Genomic DNA, 27,301 nt, shown 5'->3' with positions numbered 1-27,301 from the left:
TCAGTGTACATTATAACAATAAAAATAAAAACACAAAAACGCATCCTTCACATTCTGTACAGTTGAAATTGAAAACCCAGTATTGCACTGTATCAGTGATGGCTAACCTTTCCGTCGTTGCGTGCTGAAAGCAGGCCCCTACTCCAACACCCATAATGCAATGCCTGTGTGACACCCTGGCCCCGCACATGTGCCCCACCCCACATTCATGCACCTGTGACCCCTGTGTTTCCCGCCTCCCCCCTACATGCATGCGCTTGCCCCCTCCCCCCTTTGGCAATTTTGGGTTTCCAAGTTGGTTCAGGAGGCCTTCCAGGCAAAATTGGGGTGGGGGCAGTGGGTGGACTTCAACGCCCAGAATTCCTCAGCTGGATAGGGAATTGAGAGCATTGAAGTCCACCCATCTTCAAGTGGCCAAGTTTGAGAAACAGTGGTGTAGAAGATGGTAGAGAGCAGACCCAGTTTGCCAGTCTTACTCCAAAATAATGCTTTGAGAAAAGAGATATAGCATTGCCTATTCCCTGCTGGGCTGAGTTTCCATTTGTTGGCAGCTAATTTTAGAAAGGATGTTGACAGAAGCTAAGCTTCTAAATATAGCTGAAAAACTAATCATGCTGCTTTCTCTCTAGTCTACACGATGCTCGGAGCAGCATCAATTTGGCCAGTGTTGCTTTGTAACCCCCCACCCCACCCCACCAATAAATTGCAATGTGCTATATTGAAATAAGATTCAAAAGATATTAGAAAAGAAAAGGTTAATTTCATTTAAATCTTTCAGCTTCCTGATGTTTTTCCAGCTTCCTGTTGTCTTTCCAGCCTTTCTACATTAATTGATCAGCGTCCCCACAGTGATGTGATCAAAATCCAGGCGCATATATTTATGACAGTTCCAGCATCCTATGGTCACCATTTGTGACCTTCCCATCTGGCTTCCAACAAGCAAAGTCAATGGGGGAAGCAGGATCTGCGTTACATTTAAATTTTTAGAGGAGAGTCGTTTGAGAAAAGCCAGGAAAGGATTCGACTTTTTTAGTGACGTCTTTGCAGCTGTTGGTGAAATTATTACATATTTTGTGATATTACACATATACCAGATAGGAATGTATACAAATTTACATATGCAATCTGAAAAAAGACTGTAAAGGAAGAAAATGTTTTACAAAGCTTGGAGGGGGGGGGGGTTTAAGATTAAATTAAAATTTAAAACAGGGAGAAAAGAAATAAATGTCAAAACTGCAATGCAATAAATCAAAACTTCCCAAACTAGAGGACGGGGGGGGAAACTTCCGGCTTTCCCAATAAAAGGAAAAAGCGGAAATGACGTCACCCTTGAAAAGCCATTTAAAGCGGTTAGGCAGGGAGAAACCCGGAAAACCAATAAGAATCATCAAAGGAAGGAGGGAGGGGAGAAAAATCAAAGCCTCTAGCTATTGGTCAGGAGCTCCGATGACGTCTGGATTCCGTCCCAATGGAAGCCGAGAGAGGACTTTCCCAAAACCCCGCCCCCTCTTTCTCCATAAGCCTGTCAAACGGCCAATAGTCGGACGGCAGCCCGCGGCGGCGAACCAATCCGCGCGTCGCAGGGGGAGGTGGGGAGGGAGAAAGGCGGAGAGGGGGAAAGCCCGCCCTCATTTTAGCTTTCCACCAACGAGGCGCGGTGGGGGGTCGGGCCCACGCGCGCGAGCGGGAGCCAATCGGGCCCCGGGGGCGGGGCGGGAGCATTCTAGCAGGTTCCAGAAGGCGGGGTGGGAAAAGGGAAAGGCGGGCGCAGGAAGGAGCCGGAGAGCCAGACGGGAAAAAGCCGAAGGAGAGGCGAGCGGAGGAACTGAGATTTCCCCGGCGCCATGGAGAAGGTGGGAGGGCTGGGGGGGGTGGGAAGGGAAAGGGCTGGGGGGTTCAACCTGGGGAGGGAGGGCTGTTCCTTTTGCAAAGGATTCTGGGAAATGCACGTTGAAGGGGGGAGGGGCTCGTCCCCAGGATCTTGGGGGGGAGGCTCCATGGGTGTGCACCATGGGGAGGGAAAGGAGAGGAGTCCAAGGCTGAGTGGGGGGGGGGGAGGAAGCCTCGTGGGGAAGGAAGGAAGGAAGGGGGAGCTCGCAGTGCATCTTGGGAAGGGAGGGAAGGGGACCGACAGTCTCCCCCCCCCCACGTGCTGCCCTTGGATGGGGTGGGTTCCCATCATCCCCAGCCTGTGTGGTTCACCTGCTTCCTTCAAAGTAATGGCCTTACCCATCATCCCCTGCCTGTATAACCGACTTCCTTCAAAGTAATTGCTATACCCATCATCCCCATCCTGCATGGCCCACCTGCCTCCTTCAAAGTGATGGGCTTACCCATCATACAAAGCCTGCAAGGTCCACCTGCCTCCTTCAAAGTAATGACCATACCCATCATCCCCTGCCTGTACAACCGACTTCCTTCAAAGTAATTGCTATACCCATCATCCCCAGCCTGCCTCCTTCAAAGTGATGGCCTTACCCATCATACACAGCCTGCAAGGTCCACCTGCCTCCTTCAAAGTAATGACCATACCCATCATCCCCAGCCTGCATGACTCACCCACCTCCTTCCAAATAATACCCTTATCCATCATCCCCAGCCTGCATGGCCCACCTGCCTCCTTCAAAATAATAACCTTTACCCATCATCCCCAGCCTGCATGGCCCACTTGCCCCCTTCACAGGAATGACCTTACCCATCATCCCCAGGCCACGTGGCTTCCCAGCTGTCCACACTAATGGGTGTTGAGAACTTATTAACCGTTGTTATTAACACTACTAATTGTGTTGATACAGAGAAGAATCACTTTTGATCCTTCTTAGGGATTTCCATGGCTTTTATCTTGTCTGCTCTTAAGAGCTCGGCAACCACAATGTTGAGCTGAGGTCCAGGGGGAGCCAGCCATGCTTTTGTAGACCGGGCTACAGCTCCAATCATCCCCTGCCGGGCTATTCTCAGACTTGAGGGCAGGCACAAGCCCCAGATTGGCTGCAGGAGCTGTCCTAGAACAGGTTTAGTTTTACGAGTAGTGTGTTTACAGGTGATTTGCTTTATCATTGCTGGGGCCTTTGACCTATGGATGTTGTGGGTTCTGAATGAAGACAAATTGTGTGTGAATTGATTCTGCTTGGGGGATGTTTACTGCGCTGACGGCATCTCAGAGTGGACAAATTTGCTCAGATTAATGGGAGTCCTCTCTATTCTGGGAGCCTACCTTTTTTGCGGGAACTTTCCAATTTTTTCAAGTCAATAGGATACTTTTAGGAACATACATACATACATGTATGTATATGGGACGTGGTGGCTCAGTGGCTAAGACACTGAGCTTGTCGATCAGAAAGGTAGGCGGTTCGAATCCCCAGCGCCGCGTAACGGAGTGAGCTCCCGTTCCTTGTCCCTGCTTCTGCCAATTGAGCCGTTCAAAAGCATGTAAAAAATGCAAGTAGAAAAATAGGAACCACCTTTGGTGGGAAGGGAACTGCGTTCCGTGCGCCTTCGGCGTTGAGTCATGCCGGCCACATGACCACGGAGACGTCTTCGGACAGCGCTGGCTCTTCGGCTTTGAAACGGAGATGAGCACCGCTCCCTAGAGTCAGGAACAACTAGCACATATGTGCGAGGGGAACCTTTACCTTTATATATAGTCATAATATTGATAATATTAGGGACATGGATTGCTTTTAGGCACACTGATGCCATCCAAAGCAGTTTTCTGCCACACGTCACAGTTCCCGTCTCGCTACGCTATCGCTTTGCTGATCTGCAAAGACGGCTTGTGGGAGCTGGTGCCATTTGGACACGAAGGTGCCTTTGCATGTAAATGCTGCCTCTCCAGCAAAGCACTGGAAGCCGCTTGAACAGAGCTTAGCGCAACCTCTCGGCTCTTTGAAGCTGTTTACGAAAAGAAGAAGAGGGGCCAAGCCTAACTTTGCACGTCGCAGCATGTTCGCATCGATGGAGGGAAGACCTTGCTGTCTAACTCTTCCTGGATCAGGGATAAGGATTTCGTCTTCAGCTGTTTGGGAGGCACACGTGGCCTCTCACTGCTCTGGATTATTTTGGTAGGGCTGCTTCCGGAAATGTGCAGAGACCTTTCCCCAAGCGACCCTCCAATAGATGTGTTGGGTTTGCACATCTGGCTTGGGTTTAACAGTAGCCTAAGTGAGGGGTCCTTGGCGCGCTCTGAGCTTGGTGGGTTTCTTGCAGACGATTGGTGACCCAGCTAGGGAACATCAGTGCTAGAAGGGAGTGGGGAGGAGGAGGAAGAGGAGGACTGCGGGGTCCTTGGTGCCCTCTGAGCTTGATTGCTTTCTCGCAGACGTTTCATGATCCAGCTAGGTCACATCATCAGTGCTAGAAGGGAGTGGGGATTGTGGAATGGAGGAGGAGGAAGAGGAATGTAGAGTCCTTGGTGCTCTCTGAACTTGGTGGTTTTCTTGCAGACGTTTCATGATCCAGCTTGGTAACCTCATCAGTGCTAGAAGGGAGTGTGACTTTTTCTCTGTTTATATACAAGTGAATTGGATAGAATATTTGTAGCTCAGGGTTGAAATGAGGGCTCCTTGGCGCTCTCTGAACTTGGTTGTTTTCTTGCAGGCATTTCATGACCCAACTAGGTAATATCATCAGCTCTAGAAAGGGAGTGGGGTTTGCTCTCATTTTATATTCTACTGGCTTGCCCTGCCAGTATTGGGGGAGGGTGGTCTTAAGAGGTTCTTTTGCTTGGGCTGTTGGCCACCCCCAACACTGACAGGGCAAGCCACTAGATTAGAATATAAAATGAGAACAAACCCACACTCTACTAGCACTGATGATGTTACCTAGTTGGGTCACGAAACGTTTGCAAGAAAAATAAGGACCCCTCATTTCAACCCTGAGCTACAAATATTCCCCTTCAAATGACAGAAGCAACTATCACTTCATCATCCTAGTTTGTGGTGCACTAAGCCAGCCGCGGTTTATTCTTTTTAAACTCTGACTCAGCACCGTGCGCGAACCAGGGACATTGAAAACAGCGGGTCGCTCTTTCTGCAGGGATTCCCCCCTATTGAAAGACACATGTCTAATCCTGTAGACCTTTGGCCTCCTGCAAAAAAAAAAAAAGTGTCTCCCTTTTGGGGGGCTCAAGCTTGACTCAGAGCTGTGCCCTCCCCCTCCCCACTCTGACCTTTGGCCACTAATTAAAACTTTCCTGCCACCCATCATCCTAATGGCACTTGTTGCCCGGGTGTGAAAATGAACGGAGGAAGCCAGTTGGCCTTTTTAAATCAAGGTGCCAGAAACCGGGAGCGAGCAGAAAAAGGAAGGGGGGGGGGGAACCAGAACAGACCTGTAATGTAAGGCAGCCCGGGTGGGTGTGAGATTGTGTCAGGGTTTTTACACCATAGCAACCTGGCCGGGCTCCAACTTCCATGGCTGAGGCTTTCGGCCTTTTTTTTTTTTTTTTGTTCCTGCCATCCCAAACGGGCCGCCGGGGTGACGCTTGTATCGTCTTGCCCTCCTTCGCTTTTATGGATGAAAAAAAAAATAAACTCGTTTTCCCGCATAGCTGAAGCGCGGAGGTGAAACACCACCGGGGATTGTTCCAGAAAGAGCCTCGGTGACATTTTGTCGCCGCTCGAAAAGGATGGTTATTCTTGGCCATCTGTAATTTCAGCTGCTGGTCCCCGGGAGCTGTGACTCAGAGGAAGCGACCTCTGGTTTGCCGTTTCCTCTGGGGAAGAAGGTGAGAATGTGGTGGGGACCTCGTCCTATGACTTAACGTCACGGTTGTTCCGGACACAGGTGAGCTGCAGATGCTCGCTTTCGGGGTCCTTTGGTGTCCGTGAACAAGGTGATGGACGGGCACCCCGAGTTGGGTGCAGGTTGGCCCTTCCATCTCCCTGGGTTCTCTTCCTGGAGGGAAGAAATGAACGTGACTATTGCACATAGATAAAGTGTTGTGGCCCGCCAGCAGAGGTAGCAGCAGATTCGGAGAGTGAGGAGGGTTGGGGAGGAACCTGGGCCAGTCCTGGAGTCTGAGGAAGGCTCTGTTTCGAAGGTAGAGAGGGGGCCAGGGCCGTATGCCAGTTATCAGCTGCCTTCAGAGTCAGACATCAGTGAGGCAGAAGAACAGCTGGAGCCTGTTCCCAGTGTGCGCAGGCACAGAGTTGCCAGACGAAGGGAACAGCTAAAGAACGGGTCGACTTGGGAGGAAGGCCACAGGTGGATGATGAATGGCCCCTCCCAGAGGACATAAAAGAGGAGCGAAAGGGGAGTGGAGTTTGCAGGAGACAATTAGTTCGCTTAATTGGTTCATGACTCTCCGAGACTCCTGGCCAAGTTCTGCAGAGATCAGCCTGGCAGCTCTCCAAGCCAGATAAGGTCTGTGACCATAAATCCTCCCTTGAAAGACTTTGCTGGATGTGAAGGAGCAGAATCCACAGTCAGTTAAGAAAAGGGTTTTTTGTCGGGACAACAAGGAGTTGGCTTCATGCTCTCAGGAACCATCGGTCAGAGCATACGGATACCGGAATGTCATTTTTCTTCCATTAACAGTAGTCCTCGGCTTACGACCACAATTGAGCCATGTTTCTATTGTTAAATGAGACGGTTCAGTGAATTTTGCCTTGTTTTACAGCCCTTCTTACCACAGTGTTTAAGGGAGTCGCTGCAGTTGTTAAGATGGTTGCAAGGTTGTTAAGTGAATCTGGCTTTCCCCGTGGACTTTGTTTGTCAGAAGGTTGCAAAAGGGGGGTCAACATGACCCCGGGAGGGCTGCAACCGTTGTAAATATGAGCCAGTTGCCAAGCGTCTGAATTTTGATCACGGGATGTTGCAATGGTCATAGGAGTGGTGCGGTGGCCTACAAGTGTAGCTCTCGCCTCACAATCCGGAGGCTGTGAGTTCAATCCTAGGTAGAGGCAGATATTTCTCTGGGCACGATGAAAATGTATCTGCTGAACAAAACTCCACACTGGCGACACGAAAGGCATCCGGCCAGTAAACACTCTGCCAGCTTCATTCAGTTGCCCAGACTCCACCCCACAAGGGATCATGGGGTCATTAAAAGAAGATGATGATGTTGCAACGGTCATAAGTGTGGAAAGTAGTCCTAGGGCCATTTTAAGGCACAACAGGCTGTATCTTAACAGAACACACACCCCGAGGGGTGTTAGGGGTGTCTTACCCCCACAGTATTTGTTTCCAGAGGGCAAGTCATCTGTGTTCCAGGTTTGGTTGAAATTGCTCGAGGTGTTCCAGAGTTACACTGGAACACAAACACACACAAAACGGCAGGAGAGAAATTAGCTAGTCAAGGTTGTCCTTGACTTGCGACCCAAAATGGAGCCCAAACTTTATGCTGCTAGGTGAGACAATTGTTAAGCCCCCCCTCCCTCCCATTTGACCACCTTTCTTGGCACCGTTGTTAAGCGAATCCCCGCAGCTGTTAAATTAGTCACACGGTTGTTAAGCGAATCTGGCTTCCCCATGGACTTGGTTTGTCGGAAGGCCCTTAAAGAGGTGGTCGCCTGACCCCAGGGCGCTGCGAACGTCGTAAATACGAGTCAGTTGCCAGTTGTTATGTTGGAACACACCATCCCAAATTGTATAGCTAGAAGTCTGTAGAGATTCTCCGTTATTCGAGCCATGGTTGAAAGGTGCTTTTTTGCAGGAAGCAACTGGACTCCCCCCCCCCCCCCCCAGATTTAATGTCTCACTGCTCTTCTTTCTCTCTCTCTCTCTCTCTCTCTCCAGGTGAACGAACTGAAGGAGAAAGGTAACAAGGCTCTCAGCTCCGGCAACACCGCCGAAGCCATCAAGCACTACTCCGAGGCCATCAAATTGGACTCCACCAACCATGTGCTTTACAGCAACCGCTCTGCTGCCTATGCCAAAAAGGGGGAGTACCACAAGGCCCTTGAAGACGCTTGCAAGACCATCGAACTGAAGCCCGAATGGGGCAAGGTGAGAAAATACAGAGGGTCGCCAGGTGCTTTCGAAGCCTCTTCCCTTTCACCCCCCAAAAAGGGAAAGTTAAATAGCCAAGGTGGGATGAATGGGGAAAGATGAAGGGGAAAAAACTGAGGAGAGATACTAAAGCACCAGAATTCAAAAGGCAGAAAAAAGATGGAAAAGAAAAGAGAGAGAAATGTTAAGATCAAGAAAACGGGGAAAAAAACTAGGTAAACGGGTGGAGAGAAGAGAATATGAAAGAAGTGAAGTTCCTGAGAGACTAAATGGTTGAAAGGAGGAAAGAAAGAAAAGGATTTACTAGTGGACTAGAATGAAATTTGGTAAATATAGCCAACAGTATATATTCAGTATAATGTGGTGGAAATAGATTAATAGTATTACTTGTAGATAATTAAATGAAATGTTTGCTATATAAAATTAAATTTGAGGATATATTTTATTAATAGTAAAACAGAATAATACGTTAAATTTGATTTGCTTAGAGAGGCAAATAATGATATTCTTTATATATTAAGAACAAATTAAAAATAAGCGGAAGAATATGGAACGAAAATAAGATGACTGAAATGTAAAATGAAAATATGATGTAAAATGAATGCAGTCTTCCAATATCTCAGGGGCTGCCACAAAGAAGAGGGAGTCAAACTATTCTCCAAGGCACCTGAGGGTAGAACAAGAAGCAATGGGTGGAAACTAATCAAGGAGAGAAGCAACTTAAAACTAAGGAGACATTTCCTGATAATGAGAACAATTAATCACTGGAGAAATTACCTCCGGGAAGTTGTGAATGTTCCAACACTGGGAGTTTCTAAGAAGAGATTGGATAACCATTTGTCTGAAGCGGTGTAGGGTTTCCTGCCTAAGCAGGGGGTTGGACTAGAAGGCCTCCAAGGTCCCTTCCAACTCTGCTATTGTATTGTATATTGTATTGTATATGCTGTAGTCAGTGTATAAGACGCACCCAAATTTTCAGCCTCTTTTCTGCATAAAAGAAAATGTAAAGGAGGAAAAAAAAGGAAAATAAGACGCTGTCTTATTTTCGGGGAAACTTGATAGACTGGGCAAAACTCGTCTCACTTAGCAACAAAAAAAACATTGGGCTCGATAGCAGTCATAAGTCAAGGACTACCTGTACTTACAACCCAAGTCTAAAGTTCTGACACACACACACACACCTTTGGTCACACAACTGCACTTAAGTACATTTACAATGTAATTTTTGCTGCGAAGCGGCATTTATTTCCGATGCTAGCCAAAAGTCCCCGGGGTTAAAGAATACTTTATGTTTGCACCACAGCTGTGGATTCGTTTTAACGACCGGGGGGGTGGAGGGTGTCGTCTATCTCTGATCCGTTGTTGGTTCTCTTTGCAGGGCTACTCCCGGAAAGCAGCTGCCTTGGAATTCCTGAACCGTTTTGAGGAAGCGAAGAAGACGTACGCGGAAGGGCTGAAACACGAGCCGGGTAACGCCCAGCTGAAGGAAGGCCTGCAAAATATGGAGTCCAGGCTAGCAGGTGAGGGGAAGGGGGGAGGAGGGTTTTCCCCCTGACTTGGGTAGTGTTACGCTTCCGTTGCAGCAATCTGGAATAGATAGCGCCTGTCTCTGAAAAGCAGGCCAAACTGAGGGCCGTGCAACCTTTCCATGAAGAAGGAAGGAGGGGGGTACACATTATTGATCCCCAAAACTGTCTGGGGTCCACGTAAAGGATTGAATAAAAAAAACCACGTGGGAAATAGCCATGGTTGGTGCGGTGGCCTAGAGGTGGAGCTCTCGCCTCACAATCAGGAGGCTGTGAGTTTGATCCTAGGTAGAGGCAGATATTTCTCTCTCTGGGCACATTGAGAATAGACCTGCTGAACGAAACTCCGCCCTGGCAACAGGTATGGCATCCGGCCAGTAAGCACTCAGTTCCGTTCAGTTGCCCCAACTCCACCCCCACAAGGGATTATGGGGTTGTTAAATGATAAGGATGATGTGGTAGATAGTTATGGAAAGATCTGGTACATGGAAGTGCTCGACTTACGACCACAATTGAGCCCAAAATTTCTGTGAAGTTTTAAGTGTGAGCTTTGCCCCATTTTACGACCTTTCTTGCCACCGTTGTTAAGGGAATTGCTGCAGTCGTTCAGTTAGTAACATGGTTGTTAAGCGAACCTGGCTTCTTACCGACTTCGCGTGGCAGAAAGGGAGGACGTGATCCCAGGACACTGTAACCGTCGTAAATACGAGTCAGTTGCCAAGCATCTGAATTTTGACCACGTGGTTGTGTTGCATTTGGTTGTGAGTGTGGGGGAAAAAAGGTCGTAAGTCACTTTCGGGGCGGTTGTAACTTCGTTACAGTAAAGTACAGTTACGGTCTGTAACACGGTTGCTAAGTGTTGACTTTGCTTGTCAAGTGGTCGCCAAAGGAGATCCCACCATCCCAGGACCCTGCGACCCTCATAAATAGATATGGCCATCAGCCGCTGGCCCCTCCAGCAACCCAATCAGAGAAGGAGGCAGCGTGAGAGTCAGGGTCAGCATCTGGGCAACCTGGGAGCTCTGAGGGGGAAGAGGGAATGGAGCTGGCAAAGAGAGAGAGAGACAGAGGCGGAGCCTGGGCCGTCCGTCAGCCCTCAGACAGAGAGTCCACAGCTCCCAGGTCTGGTGGTGGCTGATGAGGAAGAGGAGGAACGGCTGGGTCCAGTGCCTGACACGCGGCTGCACAGAAGGCAGAGGAGAGGAGAGCAGTGGAAATCTATGGGCTGGTCCTTGGGACGGAAGAGCCACTGTGTTTCTGAGGGTTTGTTGTGCTTGGGGAGCTGAGTCCGAACAATAGGAGTCAGATGGGTGAGAAGTTAAAGCTGAAAACGGCAGGAGTTTTGCAGCCCCCCACCCCAAAGGAAATCCCCTTAAGACCATGACTCCTCTCTCTCTTCTCTCCTCCTCCTCCCCCCTCTTCCAGAACGGAATCTCATGAATCCTTTCAACATGCCCAACCTCTACCAGAAGCTGGAGAGTGATCCCCGCACCAGAAACCTCCTCAGCGATCCGAGTTACAGAGAGCTGATTGAGCAACTCCGCAACAAACCGTCGGAGCTGGGAACGTGAGTGTCCTCGATGGGTATTGCAGAATGGGGGGGGGGGGGGGCTGATCCCTCCCAGTCAAGGTTGTACCCTTCCTCGACCAGAGCCAGAGTCTCCTAGCTCAGGAATCCGTTGTGGCCCACCAGCGGCCAATGGAGCTGGCAGCCGATTCAGACAGTGCGGAGGTTAAGGAGGAACCTGGGCCAGTCCTGGAGTCTGGGGAAGGCTCTGAGGAGGGCTCTGTGTCGGAGGCAGAGAGGGGGCCAGAGCTGTATGCCAGTTATCAGCTGCCTTCAGAGTCAGACATTAGTGAGGCAGAGGAACAGCTGGAGCCTGTTCCCAGTGTGCAAAGTGACTAAACACGAAGGGAACAGCTAAGGAACAGGGGTCGACTTGGGAATAAGGCCACAGGAGGACAGTGAACGGGGAGTGGAGTTAAACCTTAGCTTCCTGCACTGGGTCAGCCTACCAAAGAGGTGTATCTGAGGTGCTTAGGCTGGCCTTCTCACCTGCTTGCCTCCCTGGTCTGTGACAGAAAACTGAAGGACCCCCGGGTGATGACGACACTTGGGGTGCTGCTCGGAGTCGACTTAGCCGGCACTGATGATGACGACGAAGCCATGTCTCCCCCGCCTCCTCCGCCCCCCAAGAAAGAGCCCAAGGCAGAACCCATGGAGGAAGACTTGCCAGAAAACAAGAAGCAGGTATTAGACTCTGGCAATTTGGTAGCATAGGGAAGGGAAGAAAAGAAAAGAAAAGGATGAAAATTAGAGGAAGGAAAGAAGGAAGCAACGAGGAAAATTAGAGAGAAAGGGAAGGGAAGAAGGAAGAAATTTAGTGAGAAAAGGAAAGGAAGAAAATTAGAGGAAGGAAGGAAGGAAGGACAATTAGGAAGGGAAGAGAAATGCAGGGAAGGGAAGAAGATTGGATGGAGTAAGGAAGGAAACAGTGAGGAAAATTAGGGAGGGAAGAAGTAATCAAAGGAAAGAAATGAAGGGAAGGGAAGGGAAGGAAGAAAATTAGAGGAAGAAGACAACGAGGAAAATTAGGAAGGGAAGGAAAGAGAAGAAATCAAATGAAAGGGAAGAAAATTAGAGGAAGGAAAGAAGCAACGAGGAAAATTAGAGAGGAAGGGAAGGAAAAAGAAGAAATGAAAGGGAAGGAAGGAAGGAAAGCTTTCAGGTGTATCTATTCTGATTCTTAAAACAGTGGGTGGCCAACAGGATAAGCTGACAAATCCTTACTGGGCCGAACAATTTGTGTTGGATCTGCTGCGAAGGCAGCCTTAAAATCTCCCTAATCAAGGTGGATCTGCTGATTTTCAGGCCCTGAAGGAGAAGGAATTGGGCAATGAGGCCTATAAGAAGAAAGACTTCGAAAGAGCCCTGGAGCATTACAACAAAGCCAAAGATTTGGATCCTACCAACATGACTTACATTACTAATCAAGCAGGTGAGGTGGGCGGCGGAAGAGTGGGGGGGGGGGGGGCAAGCCTACAGGCTTAAAAAGAGACCAAACTCCCCATGCCCTTCTAGCACTGGTGATGTTCCCTAGTTGGGTCATGGAACGTCTGCAAGGAAAAAAACCCAATTCCGAGGACTCCACGGTTCCTGAGCTACAAATATTCTCTTCCGTAGGTTTAAAACAGCACAAACGGGGGGAAGTTAGGGAATTCTGCTCTGTCCCTTTACAAAATGAAACAGTTTGCGTAATACACGGTTTAAGCTGTTGAAAACCAAGGAAAGAGGAGCTGAGCCCTGGAATTTATTAAAATTGAATAATCTGGGCTTTGCTTGTTTCTAGGTAGGCCTATTTTTGCAGACGTGGTGTGGCCCAGTGGCTTAAGACACTGAGCTTGTCGATCGGAGAATCACAAACCAACTAATGGTCTCCTGCAAGCTCCACTCCCCTGTTGCTCCTCTTTTATTTCCCCTGGGAGGAGCCATTCACCGTCCACCTGTGGCCTTACTCCCAAGTCGACCCCTGTTCTTTAGCTGTTCCCTTCATCTGGCAGCTCTGTGCATGCGCACACTGGGAACAGGCTCCAGCTGTTCTTCTGCCTCACTGATGTCTGACTCCGAAGGCAGCTGATAACTGGCATATGGCACTGACCCCCTCTCTGCCTCCGACACAGAGCCCTCCCCAGAGCCTTCCCCAGACTCCAGGATTGGCCCATCTTCCTCCCCGACCTCCTCACTCTCTGAATCTACTGCCAGCTTCACTGGCTGCTGGCGGGCCACAACAAAGCCCATCAGCCTTATCCAGCTAGCGGAGAGAAGACAACACTTTTGTTTACCAACTGGGTGGGGAAGGCATCTGCAGTTCTCACACACCTGTCTTCGTGTGTGTCTGTGTGATTCTCCCTTGGCTTTCAGCGGTGCATTTTGAAAAAGCGGAGTACAACGAGTGCCGAGAACTCTGTGAACGAGCCATCGAGGTGGGGCGTGAGAACCGGGAAGATTACCGACAAATTGCCAAGTAGGTGGCCAACATTCCTGGGATGGTTTTCTCAGGAGGGATCACAGTTTGATTTTTGTTCTTTTTCATCTTAGTTGGATTTGCACCAGAATTGGCTTAGTTGCCATTTTGGGATGAAAAGATATATGGGCTTTGAAAATTTACATCACAATCTGCCTCGATTTACGACAGGGTTGAGCCTGGAATTACAGTCATAAGAAGTCATGCCAGTCATTAAATCGATGACCCCAGCTGACTTTTTGGTCTTTTTTTTTTTCTTTTGCAGCAGTTGTTAAGCGAGTAACTTTTTTCCAGTGGTTCTCAATTGAACGTCAATAAGGGAATCCATTGCAGTGTTTTGTTGTTGTTGTTTTTGCCTAAACTGGAAAGAAGAGGGACGCGGGGGCTCAGTGGGTAAGACGCTGAGCTTGTTGATCAGAAAGGTTGGCAGTTCGGCGGCTCGAATCCCTAGCGCCACGTAACGGAGTGAGCTCCCGTGACTTGTCCCAGCTTCTGCCAACCTAGCAGTTTGAAAGCACGTAATGGAATTGGCCATCCATAATGCTGCCTTCCAGGCCTGTCCCTCAGCAGATCGGGCAGGCCTTATTCGCTTGCCCGAGGACTTTCTCTGCACTCGGTCCTCGATAGCTGTGTGATGACTGTTGTTGTTGTGATTGTCGTTGCGTCTAGAGCTTACGCCAGAATTGGGAACTCCTACTTCAAGGAAGAAAAGTACAAGGAAGCCATTCAGTTTTTCAACAAGTCCCTGGCTGAACACCGGACTCCGGAAGTGCTGAAGAAGTGTCAGCAGGCAAGGAACTCCGAGAGTTTTGATGGGAAGGGTGCTTTCTTTTCTCCACAATAACAACTACCCCATGGAGTGGGTTGGACTGAGAGAGGAAGTGGTCCAGAGGGGGCCTAAGTTTGAACTAGAACTCACCGTCTCCTGGTGATTGGCCCAAAGTCACCCAGCTGTCTTTCATGTCTAAGGTGGGACTAGAACTCACCGTCTCCTAGCCCAAAGTCACCTAGCCATCTTTTCATGCTTAAGGCGAGACTAGAACTCACTGTCTCCTGGTGATTGGCCCTGAATCACCCAGCCTTCATTATGTCTAAGGTGGGACTAGAAATCACCGTCTCCTGGTGGTTGGCTCAAAGTCACCCAGCCATCTTTCATGTCTAAGGCGGGACTAGAACTCACCGTCTCCTGGTGATTGGCTCAGAGTCACCCAGCCATCTTTCATGTCTAAGGCGGGACTAGAACTCACCGTCTCCTGGTGATTGGCTCAAAGTCACCCAGCCATCTTTCATGTCTAAGGCGGGACTAGAACTCACCGTCTCCTGGTGATTGGCTCAAAGTCACCCAGCCATCTTTCATGTCTAAGGCGGGACTAGAACTCACCGTCTCCTGGTGATTGGCTCAAAGTCACCCAGCCATCTTTCATGCCTAAGGCGAGACTAGAACTCACCGTCCCGTTGCTTCTTCACACCGGAGCTTCTTCCTGCGTGGATAACGTTTAAACTTCCTTTCTCCCCAGGCTGAGAAGATCTTAAAAGAACAAGAGAGAGAGGCCTACATCAATCCTGAGCTGGCTTTGGAAGAGAAGAACAAGGGCAACGAATGTTTCCAGAAAGGTGAATGGGTTTGCACTTGGGTTTGGTGGTTGTTTGCATGCCGCGTCAGGGTAAAAACCTTACTGGACCTCCTTCCATGTCTCCCCACTGGAGGAACAGCGCTCCCCACAACTGGCCCCCTTAGGCCAGTGTTTTTCAAGCACAGCAACTTCTAAGCTGCTTGGATTTCAGCTCCCATGCCGGCTGGGGAATTCTGGGAGTTGAAGTCCACACTGCTAACGCTGCATTCGGCCACATGCTTCCTTGCCAGCAGCTTAAAACTGCGGCTTCTGCAGAAGCCGGGCAGAATTGGGCTTCCCTCCACGCTGTGGGACATGGTGGCTCAGTGGCTAAAACGCTGAGCTTGTCGTTCAGAAAGGTCGGCATTTGGCAGTTCGAATCCCAAGCGCCACGTAACAGAGTGAGCTCTTATGACTTGTCCCAGCTTCTGCCAACTAAGCAGTTCGAAAGCACGTAAAAAATGCAAGTAGGAAAATAGGGACCACTTTTGGTGGGAAGGGAACAGCGTTCTGTGCGCCTTCAGCGTTGAGTCATGCCGGTCACATGACCACGGAGACGTCTTCGGACAGCGCTGGCTCTTCGGCTTTGAAACACAGATGAGCACCGCCCCCCAGAGTCAGGAACGACTAGCACATACGTGTGAAGGGAACCTTTACCTTTATACTTACCACACTGTGAGCAGATGCCGTTTCTAACAGTGGAGTGATTCATTGCTGGAGAAACAAACATGTCTGAATTACGCCCCGAATCCAGTTCTTTTCTCCAATCTGCTTCCTTCAGGAAGCCTGCAGGCGCAGTCAGAAAATCCCAAATTATTTTTTGTCCCCGGCATTCGTTATTCGGAGATATACTGCCTTGGAATCGGGAAGCTCCGTCCGCCCAGTGACCGTCTTTGTCTCCCCCAGGGGCTTATCCGCAAGCCATGAAGCACTACACGGAAGCGATCAAACGCAACCCCAGCGATGCCAAACTGTACAGCAACCGAGCAGCCTGCTACACCAAGCTCTTGGAGTTCCCGTTGGCGCTTAAGGTGAGCCTCTCGCCTGTAGAGAAGCCGTAACGACCTCTGGTGTCTTTTGAAATCAGCATGCCAAGAAGACTCAGGAGATGTAGAATAGAATAGAGCTGGAAGGGACCTTGGAGGTCTTCTAGTCCAGCCCCTGCTCAAGCAGGAGACTCTAGCATTTCAGACAGTCTTCTTAAAAACCTCCAATGACGGAGCTCCCACAACTTCTTAAGGCAAGCCCGTTCCATTAGCTGATTGTCCTCCCTGTTAGGAAGTTCGCTGGTTGTGAGCACGCGCACGTTGGGGCTCATACCGACCTTCAGAAACGCAGTTGATTGTCGCAGGGCGCGCCAGGGAGTAGAGCAGGCGAATCGTGGAACCGGTCGAGACAAGGCAGCAGCTGTTCCGGGTTGCCATTTTGGCCTCTGCGACTCGTGTTTCCAGCCTCCGAACGCTCCATTTGAGACCCGTTCAAGGCTGCCGGGATCGCCAAAGCACATCGGCGCCGATCGGCACCTGAAAACACGCCGTGCAGAGGCCAAAACCGGGGCATGCAGAGGCCGAAGGGTGAGAGGGGGGTGGTACATTCGGTGTATAAGACGCACCCAAATTTTCACCCTCTTTTAGGGGGGGGGGGGAAGTGTGTCTTATACTCTGCAAAATACGGTAGTCAAAACGGGCTCTTCCCAAGATTGGGCTAGCGAGGTCGAATGAGGTAGATTAGTGAAAGGCTGAACCAAGAGGAAGGAAAAGGTGTTTTATTTCTGAGAAAGTGACCTTAAGACGCTTTCTTCGTTCCGCAGGACTGCGAAGAATGCATCCGTTTAGAACCCGCGTTCAGTAAGTAGATGGATTTGAACCTCTCCACACTCTGGGTTATCTGTGGGGGCTGGCTGGGGAATTCTGGGAGTTGAAGTCCACCCATCTCCCAACTCCGCCAAGGTTCAGAAGCCTCCACTGAGTTCGTAAGGCCCCTCTTCCCTTGAGAAAAACTCTTGAACGAAAGGGGGTGGGTGGGTTGGAGGGGGGAAGCAAAATCTGGAGCCAGTGCCGTCCCGCTTTCTGAAGCTGATGGGAGTTCCTCTTCGCTTTTGCAGTCAAAGGTTACACGCGCAAAGCGGCGGCTTTAGAAGCCATGAAGGATTACACCAAAGCGATGGACGTCTATCAGAAAGCGCTGGAGCTGGACTCAAATTGCAAGGTGAGGACTCGGCCAGGCACACCTGTTCTGACCCAGCTGTTCACCACAAACCCTCTTGAGATTCCTTTAGGAATGCCTGCAGCCCCGGCATTCTCTCTCGCCGCAGGCTAAGAAGTCCATCCGGCAGGGAGATGACTCGTTGTCTATTCATCTCCGCCCCCTATCTTTTATCCCCAGAGTTAGGGTGGGGCTTCGCTAGCAGCGGTGGCTCTTCAGTCCCAAGGACCGGCCCATAGATTTCCACTGCTCTCCTCTCCTTTCTGTGAATCCATGTGTCAGGCACTGAACCCAGCTGTTCCTCCTCTTCCTCATCAGCCATCTCCAGACTTGGGGGCTGTTGATTCTCCGTCTGACGGCTGATGGACGGCCCAGGCTCCTCCTCTGGGTCTCTCTCTCTCTGCCAGCTCCATTCCTTCTTCCCCATCCCCTGACTCCCACGCCTCCGCCCCCTCCTCCTCTAATTCGGCTGTTGGCGGGGCCAGTGGCCGACAGGCCACAACAACTCCCCTGGCAGGGAGGAGGAGGGCAGAGATTGCGGGGCAAGGGGTGGCCTGTTTATCCTCTGTAGTCCCAAAGGATAAGCATTTACAGGTAGTCCTTGATGTACAACAGTTCATTTAGTGACTTCAAAGTTACAACAGTACTGAAAAAAGTGACAGAACCGTTTTCACACTTAACAACCGTTGCCACATCCCCGTGATCAAAATTTGGACGCTTGGCAACTGACTTGTATTTTTGATGGTTGCAGTGTCCCTGAGATGTGTGTATGTGTGTCACATGACCCGGTTTTGCAACCATCTGACAAGCAAAGTCGATGGGGGAGGCCGAATTCGCTTAGCGTCTGTTTCTAATCTGAACAAGGGTTATTAATTTTTAACAACCGCCCGTGATTCACCGAACCAACTGGAACGAGAAAGGTCATTAAACGGGGCAAAACTCAACAAACGTCTCGCTTAAGCCACGGAGACGTGGTGGTCGAAAGTCGAGGATTACTTGTATGTGCCCCAACACACCGAAACTACGGGAAGAAATGATAATTAAAGGCCATTAATTGGGGAAAGTTACGTCTTCCAACGAGCCTCGTACAACGATTGTCCTTTTTTTTTCTCCCGGGTGCCAATACTACAGGAGGCTGCCGAAGGTTACCAGCGCTGCCTGATGTCCCAGTACAATCGCAATGACAACCCCGAGGACGTGAAGCGCCGGGCCATGGCCGATCCCGAGGTGCAGCAGATCATGAGTGATCCAGCCATGCGGCTGATCCTGGAACAGATGCAGAAAGATCCACAGGCGCTAAGCGAGTGAGTCAGGGCTGGGGGAATGCGTAAGAGATAAAGTTAGATGACCTTGAGACTTGGTCATCACCTCGTTGTTCTCTTAAGGGGTGTAGCTAGAGCAGGGTTGGGCAATTCATTTTCCCTTGGCCACTGTTGTAGAGGCCAAGCCAATAGGGCTGGGAAGGCGCATATATATATATATAGTCGTTTAATGAGCCCATAATCCCTTGCGGGGGTGGAGTCTGGGCAGCTGAACGGAGCTGAGTGTTTACTGGCCTGATGCCGTCCCTGTCACCAGAGCGGAGTTTTGTTTAGCAGATACATTCTCATCGTGCCCAGAGAGAGAAATATCTGCCTCTACCTAGGGTCAAACATACAGCCTCCGGATTGTGAGATGAGAGCGCCACCTCTAGGCCACCACTCCGCTCATAAAATGCACATACTGAAGAAAAAGGAGTCACCTTCGAAATGAAAGCATTGCAGTTGTATTGCATGCAGGGCACAGACTTAACTTATGTTTGATTTTTTTTTTTTAATTCCCAATCAACCTCACGTGGGCCAGACGGGGACAGATGTGGCCAAAGGCCCATAAAACGCCCACGTGTGAGTTAACAGCAGTGTTTCTCATGCTGGGCCATATGGACAATGCGTGGATTTCAACTCCCAGAATTCCCCAGTCGACCATGACAAGCAAAGCAATGCGTGGTGGAGAATTCTGGGAGTTGAAACTCGCACATTGTCAAGTTGAGAAACCCTGAGCTTAGAGGCTGTTAAAATGATCCATTCTCCAACATGGTTTTTTTTTTATTTAGATATAATTGTTGAACAATGCCTTCTAGATTAAGCTTTGGAGTTTTTGAAGCCTTTGAGATGTGCTTGTTCTGACCGAGGCTTCCCCAAAAAACATGGGGCAGAGTCCTGGTCCCGACAAAACCCCTTTTATTAAGCGAATGTGAATTGCTCTCATTCATATTCATGCCTGTCAAACAGTCTTTCAAAGGTGTATTTATGACCACAGACCCCTTTATCTATCTTGGAAAGCGGCCATGTCAATATTTTCCCAAATGAGGTGCTGTGCAAGGAAAGACTCTGGGCACAGAATCTCTGAGATTCACAGACAGATCTTCACACTCCTGAAACGAACGAACGAACGAAGGAATTGTTTCCTGCAAAAGCCCCGTCCCCTTTCGCTCCTCTTTTATGTCCTGTGGGAGGGGCCATTCACCGTCCACCTGTGGCTTTAGTTCCACGTCGACCCTAGTTTCTTTGATGTTCTTTTCTTCTGGTAACTCTGCCCATGCGCACACTGGGAACAGGCTCCAGCTGTTCTTCTGCCCCACTGATCTCCGACTCCGAAGGCAGTTGATAACTGTCGGACGGCCCTGGCCCCCTCTCTGCCTCCGACACAGAGCCCTCATCCGAGCCTTCCCCACACTCCAGGACTGGCCCAGGTTCCTCCTCCCCAACTTCCTCACCGGGCCACAATAATGCTAAATGTTGGCCAAACATGGGTTACAAAATATTTTTAGGGATCTTCCTGACCGCATTCCCTCTCTTTTCCCCCACAGACACTTGAAAAATCCTGTCATTGCTCAGAAGATCCAGAAGCTCATGGATGTTGGCTTGATTGCCATCCGGTGATAATTCTGACCCATCCTTCACAAAGAAATTCCCCCAGTTGAAGAAAAAAAAAAAGCCAGCCTTGATGGGTCTTTCTCCATGAAATGGGTCCAGCCTCGAGGCCATCTCCTCGGCACAAGGCAGAGACTCACACATTTGAGACACATGTCGGCCTCTTGCACATTTATGCGTGCTTGTCACCAACCATCCAACCTGTTTCGGCACCGAAAAAAAAAGGGGCTTTCTCCATCGTCCCGGCCTGTTGCTCTGTCTCGGTTATTATACCCCTTGTTGTGAGCTGCCATTTTTTCCTTTTTTGGGGTAGCGGGGGGTGGGATTGTTCCCCTCCTCTTCCACCCCCACTTTTGCGGTTTTCAATTCTCTCGGCCAGCAACTTGTGGCCCCGGCGATCCTCGTCAATTGTTTTTCCGGTTTCTTTCGTTTGGCCGTGAGGCTGCGGTTCACCTTGGTCTCCAGCGCATCCAATAAAAAAGCAGAAAGGAGCAAAATTAAGTCTTTCCAAGTCTCCTCTTTTCAGCGGAAGTTTCCTTCCTTCTGTTCGGCAGACGAATAAACAGATCAGGCCGGTTTGTTACATGTAGTCCTCGACTTAAGTCGACCGCAGCGGAGCCCCAAATGTCCATCGCTAAGCGAGGCCGTTGAGTTTTTGCCCCATTTTACGGCCTTTCCTGCCGCGGTCGTTTCAAAGAATCACCCGGGTTGTTAAACGAATCCATCTTCCCCGTGTGAGTTTGCTTGGAGCAGACGGTCGCACAAGGGGATCACGTGACACCCCCCACCCCCCCGCAGGACGCTGCAACCGTCATAAATATGAGTTGCTAAGCGTCTGGATTTTGATGGCGTGAACCACGGTCATAACTCTGAAAAACGGCCACGGGTCACTCTTTTTCCATGCCGTCGTAACTTCGAACGGTTACTGAACAAGTTGCCGTAACTTGAGGACTACCCGAATAGCACCTTGAGAAAGGAAAAGTTTTGGGTGGGGTCTAAAGGATCAAAATCCCGCTAAGGTGGGCTGAAAAATCGGCACGTTCAGAAAAAAGTTGCAGGGATCAGAGGGATTCAGCCAGTTTAGAAATTGCAGGTGGGACGGCCCACCTGCCCAGGCTCTATGTTGTCCTATTTAGGGACTTTTTGCACCCAGGCGCGTATGTGTACGCCGCATGTGTGAGCAAAGCACATCCCCCCGCCCCGCCCCCCTGCTCATCTGCTTTATGTGAAAACAACTGCCATTATTCTGAAGCCTTTCTGTCCCGCTGGACTCCTGGAAGATTTTAATCATCTTTTTAAAAAGTTCCTAAGGCTTCGTCAGAGGGTGATTTTTAAAAAAAAAAAGAGTTTGGGGAGGAATTGTGCAATCTGGAAACGTTGCATCAGATTTTTCCGGATTGGCGCAATCTTGACGCACCGAGGAACATCTTCCATTTCTGGGGAATTTGCAGCCAAGATGTCACAATTTTATATTCCTCTCTTGAACAGCTTGAGTTTCTTGCCCTTTTGAGGTAAGGCTTTGTAGGTTCAGATGGCGGCTTGGTTTTTCAGGCTGCTTAAATCAGATTTTGTTTATTTTTTTTATCCCCCCCCCCCGCCCTGTTTGTTTGTTTGTTTCTCTCGCATCCTTGATTCTCGGCCAACGGTTTGAAATCAATAAATTGGGAGATTTGCTTTTTTTCTGACAGTGGCTGATAACAGTCCTGGTTTCATTTGCACTGAGCCATTTTTGGCTGGAGAGTGAAATACAGGCAGTCCTTATTTATTTATTTTATTTTATTTTATTTACTAGCCGATAACCTGGCATCGCCTGGTTTATTATTTATTTATAGGGGGAAATATCCGGACCAAGCGTAATTTCTGGATTTTCCCCCTTACCAGAGGGAGCCCCCTTGTGGAGTACTGTGAAGCCATTACCATGGCAACTTCACTGCGCTGCACAGTAGAAGCCATTTTATGGCAGTACAATAGAAGCCATTTTAAGGCACAACAGGCTGTATCTTAACAGAACACACACCCCGAGGGGTGTTAGGGGTGTCTTACCCCCCACCGTATTTGTTTCCAGAGAGTAAAATCCTCTGTGTACCAAGTTTAGTTGAAATTGCGCCAGGCGTTCCAGAGTTATGCTGGTACACACACACACACACACAGAGCCATTATTATAGAGAGAGATTGAATTTATATCGCCGCCTACTCGCCCTTATGACCACAATGGAGCCCAACATTTGTGTGGCTAAGCGAAACATTTGTCAAGTGAGTTTGGCCACATTTTACGACGTTTCTTGCCGCTGCTGTTAAGGGAATCGCTGCAGGTGTTAAGTTTAGTAACCTGGCTGTTAAGTGAACGTGGCTTCCCTGCTTGTCAGGAGGTCGCCGAAGTGGACCTCGGGACACTGCCGCCGTCATAAATACAAGTCAGTTGCCGAGCGTCTGAATTTTGATCACTTGAACATAAGACCTCTTCCTATTTTCCCCACAACGATCCTGTGAGGTGGGTTGGGCTGAGAGAGAGGAACTGGCCCAAAGTCACCCAAGTGGATTTTTGTGCCAAAGGCAGGACTAGAACTCACAAACTCCTGGTGATTGGCTCAAAGTCACCCAGCTGGCTTTCATGTCTAAGGCGACTAGAATTCACCGTCTCCTGGTGATTGGCCCAAAGTTTCCTATTGGCTTTCATGACTAAGAAAGGACTAGAATTCACCGTCTCCTGGTGGTTGGGGCAAAGTCACCCATTGGCTTTTATGCCTAAAGTGGGACTAGAACTCACCGTCTCCTCCTGATCAGCTCAAAGTCAACCAATTGGCTTTCATGTCTAAGGCAGGACTAGAACTCGCCATCACCCGGTGGTTGGCCCAAAGTCACCCAGACGGGTTTCATACCTAAGGCGGGACTAGATTTCACCGTCTCCTGGTGATTGGCCCAAAGTCGCCCCGCCGGGTTTCATGGCAAACGCGGAACTAGAACTCACTGGTGCCCAGTTTCCAACCTCGTGCCTTATTAGCTGCTAGACCAAACTGGGCTCATTTTGCTGTCGCACGTCTCCCCTCTTAAGAAATATTTTTCCTTGCACTACACGAGGCCAGGGCGAGGGAGAGGCGCCTGGCTGACACAACCGAAATGGGGCAATCTTGACCCAGGAAAGTTCACATGTTCCACGTCTACCCACGCTCCCGTCAGAAGCATTTATAGACACTCTCTCTTTTTTTTTTGCACCACTTCTATCTCCCACTCCTCCCGCCACAAAGAAATCCCAGTTGCGACAGGGCGGGTGAAGGCGAGGGCCAGATCCACCCATCCTGTGACCGAGCGAGCATGCAGCAACTGTGTGACCCTTTTCCTCCCCCCCCCCTCCTAAAAAAAGAGGAAACGGAAGAAAACCGTCTAGCTTACTCACATTATAAACCGGTAGTTCGGTGGACGGGGTTCAACGTTTTTAACTCAAAAAACGTTGTTTTTGTACAGAAAACTTTTGAGGAGGAGCAAAAGAAACCTATCCAAAACTCGGACGTGTGAACTTTGTCAAGAGAAGTTGGCTCAAACAAAGTTCAACCCATCTTTGCCCGCTTTCAGTAGGAGTGAACTAACAATGCTGGCTAAGTTACAAAGATATAATCAAAAGGCTAAAAGTAACAGGGATAGAGGGAACAAGCTACAGGTCTTGGTTTAATTTAAGGAAAAGACTAGGGCGCTAGAGATGGAGGAAAAATTTGGATATATTTATATATATATATATATATATATATATATATATATATATATATATATATATATATATATATATATATATATATATATATATATATATATATATATATATATATATATATATATATATATATATATATAAATAAAGGGAGACTAGTATAGATCTATTTCAAGCTATTTAGCTCTCATCAGCTAGCCTATATATATATATATATATATTCCTATCCAGGGTCTCGGGGAACGAACTAAACTTGTAAATAGTCAAAATGTTTTTGTGTTTGAAAAGAAGGAAGTCGAGCGAGGGAACACACAGCCCACACAAAGACCGACGGTGCCAATTCATACTTGGACCCCCTCCCTTGCAGCACAGAAGTAGAGGACCGGGTGACCTATGACAGACACATGAAACGGATTGCAAAAGGATCCGTGCAAAAGGATTTGTGCAAAAGGAATTGCACGAATCTGTAACACAAAGGAGCCCATTTTTATACAGTATGTGACTATTTGGGACTTCTTAGTCTCTAGGACCATGATGGCACGAACTGCTTGGCAGCTTTAAGAAGGGTGGACTTCAACTCCCAGAATCCCCCCAAGCCAGCATGTTTTTTAAAGAATGGTGCCGTTCGAACTCCGTAGTAGCTGGGGAATTCTGGGAAATGAAGTCCTCCTTTCTTAAAAGTGGCACACAAGAGTTCATTTAGTGACCGTTCAAAGTTGCAACGGCCCTGAAAAAAAGTGACGCAGCACTGTTTCTCACAACTTAACGACCATCACCATAGTCACACAGGATTTCAAATTCAGGCGTTTGGCCACCGGTTCCTATTTATGACGGTTGCCCCGGGGATCAAGTGATCCCCCTTTTGTGACCTTCCGACAAGCCAAGTCAATCGGGAAGTTGGATTCACTGAACAACCGTGTCACTAGATTAACAGCTGTAGCGATTCGCTTAACAACTGTGCCAGGAAAGGTCGTGAAATGAGGCAAAAAAAACTCACTTGGCCCAACGTTTCACTTAGCCACGTCAATGGTGGCCATAAGTCAAGGAATACATCGTGTTTCTCCTGGGCCTTTCAAGTATAGCTTGGTGATGTAGAAAAGATGCAGAGACTCTAGAAAGAGTGCAGAGAAGAGCAACAAAGAGGATTAGGGGACTGGAGACTAAAACAGACAATGGACGGTTGCAGGAACTGGGCCTGGCTAGTCTAGCGAAGAGAAGGACCCGGGGAGACAGGAGAGCATCTTCCAATATTTGAGGGGCTTCCACAGAGAGGAGGAAGGGGGTCAAGCTATTCTCCAAAGCACCCGAAGGCCAGACAAGGAATAATGGATGGAAACTGACCAAGGAGAGATTCAACCTGGAAATAAGGAGAAATTTCCTGACAGGGAGAACAATCAACCCATGGAACAGAAGTTGACTTTGGAAGTTGTGGGAGCTTCATCCCTGGAGGCTTTCAAGAAGAGATTTGACTGCCCTCTGTCAGAAATGGTGAAGGATCTCCTGCTTGGACAGGGGGTTGGACTAGATGACCTACAAGGTCCCTTCCAGCTCTGTTTATCTTGTGGGTTTTTTTTCAAACTTCGGCATCCTATCGCACATCCAAAGCTAACTCGGTTGTGTTTCGCTTTTGCTATATGCAAAAAAGGGGAAAATAAATAAATAATAGGGACATGGTGGCTCAGTGGCTAAGACGCTGAGCTTGTCGATCAGAAAGGTCGGCAACTGGGCAGTTTGAATCCCTAGCACCGCGTAATGGAGTGAGCTCCTGTTACTTGTCCCAGCTTCTGCCAACCTAGCAGTTCGAAAGCAGGTAAAAAATGCAAGGAGAAAAATAGGAACCACCTTTGGTGGGAAGGGAACAGCGTTCCATGCGCCTTCGGCGTTGAGTCATGCCGGCCACATGACCCCGGAGACGTCTTTGGACAGCGCTGGCTCTTCGGCTTTGAAACGGAGATGAACACCGCCCCCTAGAGTCAGGAACTGCTAGCACATATGTGCAAGGGGAACCTTTACCTTTAAATAAATAGGTGGTTTCTACCGCTGTTTAGATGAAAAAGGCTGAGGAGGGCTGGGAGAACGGAAGGCAAAATGACGTGTCAGAGGAGGTGAAAACCATGAGCTATTTTTTCCCCCTCCTCTGAACAAATTCGGAAGTCGATCTCTTTCTGACAATCTCCTGAAAAGCTTCCTTTTTTAACCTAGACTGCAGAGGATACAAAGCAGTACAAGTCCTCGACTTAGCGACCCCAATCGAGCCCAACACGTAGGTGGCTAAGCGAGACATTTGCCAAGTGAGTTCGGCCCCCGTTTTACAACCTTTCTCGTCGCAGTTGCGGAGTGAATCCTTGCAGACGTTAAGATAGACACAATATATGCACAATAAATTTAGAAGATGGGATTAATGTGATATTGCTACTTTAAGAGAAACCTATATTATGATTTATATATGTTTAATTAATTTAGATGATGGGGTTATTGGGCTATTGTTACTTTAAGAGAAACTTATACTATGATTGTTGGGAGGGGAGGGGGCACAATATTTGAATGAGAAGTCTATTTTAAGATGGGGGGAGGGGAGGGGGTACAGTATTTGTATGTGATTTACATTATATGGCGGGGGGGGGTAAAAAGGGGGAAAATCTGTCTGTATAAAACTTTTTCAATTTAAAAAAAAAAAAGACACACGGTCGTTAAGGGAATCCTGCTTCCCTGTTGACTTCGCTTGCCGGAAGGTCGCAAAAAGGAAATCACGTGACCCCCCCCGGGGGACACTGCGACCGTCATAAATATGAGTCAGTTGCCAAGTGCCTGAACGTAGGGATGGCGCAACGGTCGTAAGTGTGAAAAACTATCCTAAGTGCCGTTGTAAGTTTGAACGGGCACGAAACAAATTGTTTGGATTTTGATCGCCTATGATGGTTGTAAGTGCGAGAACCAGTTGTAAGTGCAAGGACAGGTCATAAGTCCGTTTTTTTCCAGTGCCACTGAACCTCCAAACCGTTGCTACACAAATGGTCGTAAGTTCGAGAACGACCTGTATCCCAGAAGGAGGAGCAGGGAAGGGGAACGGGGGGAAAATTATATCCAGAAGCAGAATTTCCTTTTCTAATATTGGAATTCGCACAATATATATATTTTAAAATGCATTTCTTTGTAACTCTTGCCTTTCTAGAAGTCTAATAGATTCTAGAAGTCTAATAAACTAAACTAAACTAAACTTTCCCAGAAAATAGCAAGCATAAACCCTCCGTTTGCTCTCAAGGATGTCTTGGGAGATGTGCAAATTCAGCTTTGCAAGATTTTACTCAAAGCCTCCGGCACTAAAAAAAAAATGCTCTGTGTGTGTCACCGTTTTTTTTTGAGGCAG

General features: G+C 48.7%; 1 protein-coding gene across 1 annotated transcript; it reads left to right on the top strand.

The window, feature by feature from the left end:
- The first annotated feature begins 1,703 nt into the window (after positions 1–1,703).
- STIP1 (stress induced phosphoprotein 1) lies at positions 1,704–20,728 on the top strand. The gene is made up of 14 exons (XM_081968196.1): positions 1,704–1,853; positions 7,738–7,947; positions 9,329–9,470; positions 10,902–11,043; positions 11,559–11,727; positions 12,349–12,475; positions 13,399–13,501; positions 14,171–14,291; positions 15,019–15,115; positions 16,021–16,145; positions 16,925–16,961; positions 17,219–17,322; positions 18,451–18,623; positions 20,168–20,728. The coding sequence occupies exons 1-14, from the start codon at positions 1,845–1,847 to the stop codon at positions 20,238–20,240; spliced, it is 1,632 nt and encodes a 543-aa protein (XP_081824322.1). The 5' UTR covers positions 1,704–1,844; the 3' UTR covers positions 20,241–20,728.
- The last annotated feature ends 6,573 nt before the right edge of the window (positions 20,729–27,301 follow it).

Source organism: Natrix helvetica (genome assembly GCF_964273705.1).
Source record: "Natrix helvetica genome assembly, chromosome: 16".
Taxonomy (NCBI): domain Eukaryota; kingdom Metazoa; phylum Chordata; class Lepidosauria; order Squamata; family Natricidae; genus Natrix; species Natrix helvetica.
Note: the sequence above shows the minus strand (reverse complement) of the source record. Positions and strands in the feature narration are given on the sequence as shown.